At 44.8% G+C, this 9,369-nt stretch overlaps 1 protein-coding gene across 2 annotated transcripts; it reads right to left on the reverse strand.

Moving 5' to 3' along the window:
- Nucleotides 1-2,056: 2,056 nt before the first annotated feature.
- On the reverse strand, nucleotides 2,057-2,470 carry LOC139707494 (small proline-rich protein 3-like). Of its 2 annotated transcripts, XM_071618808.1 has the most exons (2): nucleotides 2,302-2,470; nucleotides 2,057-2,157 (listed from the first exon to the last, which is right to left on the reverse strand). In XM_071618808.1, exons 1-2 carry the CDS (start codon nucleotides 2,468-2,470, stop codon nucleotides 2,057-2,059), a joined length of 270 nt encoding a protein of 89 aa, XP_071474909.1. The 2 variants fall into 2 exon arrangements, with proteins under 2 accessions (XP_071474909.1, XP_071474908.1); XM_071618807.1 differs by having other exon boundaries at nucleotides 2,057-2,470.
- Between the last annotated feature and the right edge of the window lie 6,899 nt (nucleotides 2,471-9,369).

The following is a 9,369-nucleotide window of genomic DNA, read 5'->3' on the forward strand; positions in this document are numbered from 1 at the left end:
GATAATAAAATTTATAAAAATAAATATGAAATAATATATAATACATGTTCTTTTGGGAAACAGATATTAAAATACTTATTAAAATAGAGCTATTAAAATGAGCATTCGCAAAAAGCAGCTGAAAATGACCACAGTTTACATTTTGCTGAATTTAATATCAGGGTTTTTGTTTATCGTCTATAAACCTGCATACAAGCATGTATTTTTGCAAAGATGCATAACACGGAATCGAAATTCATACCACAAAATTGTGTACTTGAAGATGTTTAAAAGGGTAAATTTTGTTCTACATATATTTACCACAATAAAAATGTATTTTAAAAAGCAACCCCAAATAATATGAGCCACGAAAGTGTATTATTTTTCATTCACAATAGCTTTGTATCATAAAGCCCGTTTCCCCGCCCAGAATTAGCCTATTTCACTGTGATCAGTCTTGGAATCGCCTCTAGCCTTTCCTACCACTGAGATCAGCAGGATTGTGAAGCCACCTCAACATGTGTCTAACACGTAAGGTACGTCATTCTCTCCTGCCAGTTTGACAACTACTCATCATCTTGTAATGATCTGTTAGACGATTTTTATCTTACGGTTTCCAAACATCTCTGAGCTCTTGCCAAACCTTCCCAAAGCACTTGTGCATCTTGCAGGTACGTACTCCCCGTCACCTGCCCCAGACCTCTTGGTGTTATGGACTAGTCAACGGATGAATCCTGGAGTCCTTCCGAAATTTTACATTGCTTTTTTTTTTCTTTTTTCTGCTTCTCCTCATAGATCCATGCCCCTGTGGCTCACCTCTGAAATCAAGAAGACCAGACTGTTTGGGATTCTAGAAAACCGGGCTCTTGAAAACTTGAAGGTGCTCTTAAAGCACTCCTTTCACTCCTAGAGTTCACAGCGTGTGCCCTGTTCATTTGCAAGTTTGTTAACTGGTTATTTGCCTCACCTGAATTTAAATTCCTGCCCTAGTCACTCGTTAAAACTCACCTCTTATTTGAAATCAATGCATAAAACTTTCTGTGGGTTATTCAGGGGGAAAGAGAAAAAGAGGGATGGGGAATAGAGAGAGGGAGAGGGTGTTATGTGCACATGTTTAGATGAGAAGGGCACAGGCACCAAACTCCTAGGGAAAACTGCAAGTTCTCCCAGGGAAAATGCAGTGCATCTTCCTCCCGCACGCTGGTCCAGCCACAGGACTTTGCCCAGGGCCGGGGCCCAGCAAAGGCAGCACTGGCTGAGCAATGAGTGTGGAATTTGTGTAGGCGGTTATGTAAGTGTAGAAAGGCACACTGAGGGTGCCTCGGTGACAACGTGTGGAAGAATACGTGTCCTGGAAAGGAAAAAACGAGAGAAGAAAAACAACACGAGGTTCAAGGGCGAAGGAATAATGTATTCTTGGAAGGAGGAGGAGACTTAGAGGCAGAAAACTGAGGATCAGGAGTGGCTTGGGACCGACATCATGGAACTCAGATGTGACTCAGCCAGAGTAAGAAGAGAGTCTTGTTCTACCTATAGCTGCCCAAGGTGACAGGCTCTGGCTGTCATTGCACAATACCCTGCTGCTATCCCTGTAAATGCCCTCTGAATGTGTCTCCATAACCTCACAGGAGTGCACAGTGCCAGGATTAACAAATGATGCATACACTAACCCCTCCCTGTCCATACGCTCTGACTCACAACGGGAGACCAAGAAAGGGTGGAAATTTAGCCACTGACACCCAGCCAGGGACAGAGGTAAAAGTAATTTAATGGGAAAGAGCAGAAATACACATTTTTTTTCCCATCCAGAATTCCTCTTCAAATGATCTCTGAGCAACTGGAGCAAACACAGGAACGAAGACCTTCTGTTTAGTTCAGAGACTCAGAGTACTTCTCAGAATGTGCACAGGGGAAGAATTTATAATAATAGATTTAGAATATGAATAAGACAGAGACCACGACTCAGGGTGACAACATGTTGATTGTGACATCTACTGGAAGTTGAGACAGAGGCAGATGGGAAGAGGGTGTTCATCAGGTGGTGCTCAGCTCCTGAAGAACCTGGCTCTGGACGGCTTCACTTCTGCTTGGTCTTCTGCTGAGCTGGGCCTGGAGCCACTTTTGTGGGGAAAGGCTCAGGGACCACGGTGCAGCCTGGCTCAGGAAACTTGGTGTACCCTGGTTGAGGGACCTTGGTGTAGCCTGGTTGAGGGGCCACGGTGCATCCTGGCTCAGGGACCTTGGTGTAGCCTGGTTGAGGGGCCACGGTGCAGCCTGGCTCAGGGACCTTGGTGTAGCCTGGTTGAGGGGCCACGGTGCAGCCTGGCTCTGGAGTCTTGGTGTTCCCAGGCTGAGGGACATTTGGGTGGCACGGCTCTGGGATTGTGGGAACCAGCGGTCCTTGCGGGGGAGGCTGGCAGGGCTGCTTCACTTGCTGCTCCTGCAGTTGAGGGGGTGGGACAAAGGGCTGCTTCTGCTGGTAGGAACTCATGCTTCAGGGGAGGCTGGACCTGGAGGCAGAAGAGTGACTTAGTTTGGAGAAGCAAGGAAGAAGCTCAGTTTGATGCCATGGCTCTCACTGGGCACCTCTTCATAAGGGAGAGTCTCCCTTTTCTCTCTCTCTGTTTCTGTGAATTTGAGATCAGAGGAGGCTTTATGGTCCCTGCACGCTTTCAAGGTCAAAGGTCAAAGTGACTGGCTGAGTCCCACGCGACTGGACCCTCCTCTGCTTCCTCTCTGCCTGGAGCATCCAGAAACCTCCACGTGACCCAGAAACTGAACTCAGACCACTCCACACAGAGCAGCTTCCTAGGATTGATGGAAGGCGGTTATGTAAGTGTAGAAAGGCACACCCAGGTTTTCAAAAGTCTGGAAAGATGTGGCATGTCCCCACCCATGTCCACCCTGCAGAGTGCCCTAGCTCTCCCAGGGAAGCTCTGTGGGGACCTCCCCTGGGCCTCCATGGGAGCCTCTGTCCACACTGTCCCCTGTGTGGTGGTTTCTGGAAGGCTTCCCACTGCCTGGCTGCTTGTCCCCGTGTCCTCCCCAGGCCTCTCCCCAAGTCCAACTGGCCTTCCTCCTGTCCCCCAGCAGAGCCCCTGTCTCCCTTTTTCTACTGAACACTTTAATAATTGAATGTTAGTGAATTATTCCCACGTATTCTATTCTCTGAGGGATTATAGAATTGAGGAGCAATGAAGGACTTAACTTTTAAGCATCAAAATTGCATAATGCCCTGCCTTTGACACCGAAGAGTCTCGATACATCAGAGGGACAATTAAAATGTCACTGAAAGCGGTACTAACAACGTTTCCAGACGTCACTGCCATTTTCTGACCCTCGGTCCCACAGCTATAATCTGAGGGAAAAGTAAAAAGCACCTACATTTGCACCCTTAGGTACAAACTGCCTTTTCATTTAGAATACTATCCCCTTCAAATGGCAGAAAGTCCCCAGTCCCAATGGAAGACCAGGGGGTAACTTCAGACTTCCAAGCGGGGAGCCTTACCTCAGATGCTGAGCCGTGTGGCTTCTCTGGTCTGGGGTGACGTCTCCAGCCAGCTGGAGTTTTATACAGAAAATGAGCCCTGCCTTCAGGAAATGTGATTTTGGAAAGCCGCTCTGCCTTCATTCCAGCATCTGTGACGAAAACCTTTGGCTTAACATTTCTTCGCACTTACTGTCTGACAAGGATGTCACCAGGGCCTGTCCCACTGTCCACCCTTTGTGGTGTGTTTGCTGTGGGCAGCAGGTTGCTCGGGGGCAGTGGGTTAAATCAGGAGGAAGCGCTGGACGAAGCTTCTTTGTCAAGACCCTCATCTTTACTCGAATTGACCCTGTTGGGCATTTCCGTAGTTGAAGTGGACGTGAGCTGAAGGAGACCTTTCTGGTTCTTCTGGGAGGCCATAGGGAAGGTGGTAACAGATGGACTCACTCGTCGTGGGTGGGCTCAGGCCTGGGAGGGGAGACAAGGCTGGAATGCCTGATTTGGAAGTGAGTGATCCTCTGGTGGAGGCCCTGAGATGACACATGGACTTTTTTTGTTGTTTGTTTGTTTTTGGTTTTGGGTACTGGAGATTCGAACCAGAGCTTTACCACTGAGCTACATCCCCAGTCCTTTTTAATTTTTATTTTGAGATAGAGTCTCTCTAAGTGGCTGAAAGCCTCGTCCAGGGCTGAGGTTGACCTTGAACTTGGAATCGTCCTGCATCAGCTTCCCAAGCTGCTGGGATAGAGGCGTGTGTCACTGTGCTGGGCTGTTCCTGTTGACTTTTTTGAATGTTAGAATTTAAAAATATTTTGATTGACGTGAAACAGTGATGCACAACTGTGAGGTACACTGTGATGTTCTAATTCATGTATACATTAGGTGAAACTCCGTCAGGGTAATTAGCATATCCATCATCTTAAACTTTTATCATTAATGCAAAAAATATTAAGAATTCGCTCTTCTAGTTGTTTTCTTTTTAAATACTATGCATTATGCTAACTATATTCACCTCATGGTGCCATGGAACACCAGAGACTGACTTGGCTCATATGACTATATATCATACCCATTGACCAACTCTCTCCAGCATCTAGTAGATACTGTTCTCTCAAACCCATGAAACCATCTTTTTTTTTTTTTTTAATCCCACATAGGAGTGAGATCTTGTGATGTTTGTCTCTCTTTCCCTGACTCGTTTCACTTTCCATAATGATCTGTAGTTCCGTCTGGGTCGTCACAAATAACAAGGTTCCATGTATTTTTATGGCCATACAGAATCTGGTTGGGAATGCTTCCTCGTTTTCCTCATCTGTTCATCTTTTGGCGGATATTTGGGTTGATTCCATATCCTGGCTCCTGTAAAGAGTGCTGCAATGAACCCTGGAGTGCAGGTATCTCTTCAACATGCTGGTTTATTTTCCTCTGGGTGTGCCCCCCGTAGTGGGATTGAAGGATAAGGGTAATTCTGTGTTTAGCAGGGAGACATCTGACCCTATTTCCATAATGGCTGTACTAACTTACATTCCCACCAAGCGGGTATAGGAGTTCCCCTTTCACCACATTCTAATTAATTAAACATTAATTCTTCTAATCCATGAGCATGAGGTGTCTTTTCATTTATTTGTATTCTCTTCAATTTTTTTTCATCAGTGTTTTATAGTTTTCTTCGTAAAGGTATTTCACCTCCTTGGTTAGATTTATTGTTAGGTACTTTCTTTTAGTGGGTATTGTAAATGGGATAATTATCAATTTCTTTTTCAGATAGTGTCCCATTAGCGTGTAGAATTGCTATATTGATTTTTGTGTATTGATGTTTGTTTGTCCTACAACATTATTAAATTCACTTAAAAAGTTCCAGCATGTGTGTGTGTGTGTGTGTGTGTGCGTGTGTGTGTGTGTAAGTCCACAGGGTTTTCTATGTACAAAATCATGCCATCCGCAAACAAGGACTGTTTAACTTTCTCTTTTCCAACTTGGATGCCCTTTATTTACTTCTTGACTAAACCCTGGCTCGTACTCTTAATGTAGGGTTGCGTTGTGTAAAATTGGTGAAGGTGGGTATCCTCACCCTGTCTTTAATCTTAGAGGAAGAACTTTCGGTCCTTCCTTATTCTGTATGCTGTTAGCTGTTGGCTTGTCTTTTAGAGCCGTTATTGTGTAGAGAGACATTCCTACTCTACCTAATTTGTTGAGAGTATTTATTATTAGGTGATACTGAGTCTTATCAAATGCTTTATCTGCATTTATTGAAATGATCCTATGATTTTTGTCCTTGATCCTGTTAATGTAATGTATCAGAGTCATTGATTTGCAGACGTTGGATGATCCTTATAGCCTTATATCCTACTTATCATTATTTTTTCAATGTGTTATTAAATTCAGTTTGTTAGGATTTTTAGAATTTTTGCATCTAGGTCCGTCAGGCATATTGACCAATGGTTTTTGATATTGCTGTGTTCTGATCTGGTTTGGGTATCAGGGTAATGCTTGCTTTGTAGAATGAGTTTGGAAGGGTTTTTTCAATAGTTTGAGAATAACAGGTTTTAGTCCTTCTTTAAATGCTTAGTAGAATTTAGCAGTGAAGTCATCAGGTCCTGGATTTTTATTTGATGAAAATTTTTTTTTACTATTGACTTGATCTTATTGCTCATTATTGTTCTATTCAGGTTTTCTCTTTCTTCATGAATCAATTTTGGTGGGTTGTAGGTGTCCAGGAATTTATTCTTTTCTTCTATTTTTTTTCACTTTGAGGTGTATAGTTGTTTATAGCTGTAATGTTTTTATTTTCATCTCCAATTTTATTTGAGTTCCCCACCTTTTTCTTAGTTTGTCTAGCCAAATGTTTGTTGATTTTGACTTGTCAAAAAAAAGAAGAAAAAAACCCAATTCTTGGTTTCATTCATCTTTGTATTGCTTTTAAATTTCTATTTAATTTACTTCTGCTCTGTTCCTTATTATTTCCTTCATTCTATTGTTTTGGGTTTAGATTTTCTTATTTTTCTAGTTCCTCAGTGTCTAACGTTAAGCCGTTCATTTGAGACCTTCCTTCTTAAAATTGCTTTTGCTGTATTTTGTTAGTTTTGGTAAGTTGTATTTCCATTTTCATTTAACTCAGGAAATTTTTTACATTTCTTCGTTGACCCATTGGTTGCTTAAGAACGTGTTATTTAATTTTCATTTATTTATACAATTTCCAGAGTACCCCTGTGATTACATGGATCAGGATGGATGAATCCACTTCTCAATAAAAAAGCAAGTTGAGATTTCCCTCCCTCTGAGGCTAAGGCCAACACTGACTGAGCTTCTGAATGTGGCAGAACCAGTGGGTGCCTTTTGCCTGGTTTTCAGCTTTGGTTGGTCTCAGCCTGGGTGGGGCCTGGAGGGGGTCTTTGAGGCTGCAGGAAGTGCGTTTAGACTCCCAGCTGTGGCCTGCTCCTTGTTGAAATCCTCTGTGAGAGTCTTCCCTTTCTCAGGCTAGGCCCAGAGGCTGGGTAACTAAGAACTCAGGTCAAGAAAAGAAATACTTCTTACCTCTTCTGGGAGTGACCCTATTGGCTTTGTGGTGACTATGATATTGGAATCTCTGGTCCAGTGTAGCCCTGTGCATGCTGGTCTCTGTGAGCTCTGCCCGCTTGCTTACCTGGGCTCACATGGGCTAGCCATTCAGTTCCCTCCTGTATTCTGCTTGAGCTGAGAACAGAAGGGGCTTTCTGGAAAGCATCTCAGAGGGCTGGGGAAGTGGAGTGTGGGCTTCCCCTGTGCTTTCTACCCTCTGTGAGAAGTGTGGCCCTGGGTGGTGGTGTTCTGACGTGGGAGAAGGGAAGGGATGATGTTGTCCTAGAGAGACCAGATCTCTTATGCTTTTAAAGCAGATTTTTATTCAGTTCTGTAAAGCGTAAAGGTGACACAGTCTTATTCCCCAATTTTGGGGTTTTCACCAAATTGTCTGTGTATAATTGCTAGTTTATCTTTGTAAAGGGAGAGCAAAGGCTGGATTCTCTTATTCTGTCTTGGTGATATCGTTCTCAAAATGACATGTTGACACATAAGTCCTGCAGATGGACAGTCAGGCTTGAGCAGATTTGCCCAACATGATGGAACAGTCCTGAAGACCCTGTCTCTTACGGTATCTACCTATCTTCTCTGGGGCAACACAGAGGCAAAAGAGCTCTGGTTCTCTGGGTTCATATACCATCCACTTCCTCTCAGTACAAAAAGGCGAACCTGAGGTCACCTACCTAGAGTTGCCCTGAACACACCACCTCTTAGTGGCTCTGTGTGGCCCTTAGGAAATCCAGACATCCTTGAGAGTCACGGATGTGAATGGCTCCTCTTGCCCACTGCTCAGCGCTGTGTCGCTTCTCATGATCACCCAGCCACCGCCGTCAGCTCCCTCCCCGTTTCCTAGATCCAGTTGTGCTTCAGCCCCATGCACTGCCTCAGTCAGCAGGTTCTCAGTCAGTAGGTGGCCATTTTTCTCAACAGATCTATAGGTTCATGGGAGAGAAGGACAGGAAAAGGGAGAAGAGGGAGGGAGGAGGCAATGAAGGGACAAAGGAGAGAGATAACCAAGTATAAGACGGCTTCTTGAAAGTGAGTCACGGTCTTATGACAAACTTTATGTATGAGTCCAGAAGGAGCCTTCCCCTCCCATCTCCTCCTTCTCTGCTGGTGTCGGAGAAGCCACCTCCCTCTGGGGTGGTGACAGGGTCACGGCCACACCTAAGCTCTGTAGTCTCTGGTGTCCCATTACCTCTTCTTCAGGATTGGGTCCTTGTCCCCTTCCTTCTCAATACCACCTCTCAGTAGCCGGGGACAGAGGGAGCTCTGGTGAGACATGCCACTCTACCTGGGAGCCTGCCCCCTGCCCTGGGTCCTTCCGTATCACTGATCTGTCCCCACAGCCTGGCTGACTGACACTCAACTTGCAGTAAGGGTCTGCCCTGGGTTCACCCTTGATCTTGGTTTTGGTTGTAGAAGAAACTCCCTTCCTGTGTCCCTTCCCTGGGCGAACACCCCCTGCCTTCCCTCTGGTGTCTCATTCACCCCAGCGCAGCCTGGTGCCATCAGGGTCTGGAGCTCCTGACCTGGACCCACCCCGTCATTCCTGTTTGGTCAGGCACACTCAGTGGCTGGGTGTCAGGCCCTTTCTGTCCTCCCAAGAAGCTCTGTTTCTTCACGAGCAGTCTTGGGTGTGCCTAGGAATCTGGTCTCAGTTTCAGAGAGGGTAAGCCCAGTGGTTTCTAAGGTGAGTCCCACATCCGCAGGGACATTAGTTTTTTTCTTCTCTGGTGGCAGGTGACTCTGCTTTGTTCTGATTTCCTCAAGAGGAGGTATTTTATAAGAATTTCAAAAATATATATTTTATGATCAAAAATCGTGGACTGTGGCAAGCTTTGAAGGATCAGCCCTGTTTACGTTCTCTTCCTTTTTCTGGACACAGCGTATTTTCCAAACTTGAGCACATTTAGATGGAATCATGGAATATTAACTCAAATGTGAGCAGAAGTGATGAAGAGCACATCTGGGCTCACCTGAGCAGGAGCAAGTTTCCTTCTCCTTACCCAAACCTCCAGGTTCACACTGCGGTGCGAGGCAGAGAGAGAAGACCCTGGAGGATGATGGGAATCACTAGGGTCAGGCTCTGAGTGAAATACCACCTCCTGATAGCCGAAGTTCAATTATGATATTTGCACAAACTAAACTTCTGTTGCTCTAAGCCACTGAAATCTTGGGATTTTTAGATTGAATCATTTCATTTATCTTACTGTAACTAATGCATGAAGCACCATAATTTATTATTTTTTTTAAAGAGAGAGGGGGAGAGAGAGAGAGAGAATTTTAATATTTATTTTTTAGTATCTGGCGGACACAACATCTTTGTCTGTATGTGGTGCTGA

This window comes from Marmota flaviventris, chromosome 10 (assembly GCF_047511675.1).
Source record: "Marmota flaviventris isolate mMarFla1 chromosome 10, mMarFla1.hap1, whole genome shotgun sequence".
Lineage (NCBI taxonomy): Eukaryota > Metazoa > Chordata > Mammalia > Rodentia > Sciuridae > Marmota > Marmota flaviventris.

Excerpts from the sequence above, each read along its gene's own strand:
- LOC139707494 (XM_071618807.1), bottom strand. The coding sequence starts at position 2,470 with ATGAGTTCCTACCAGCAGAAGCAGCCCTTTGTCCCACCCCCTCAACTG.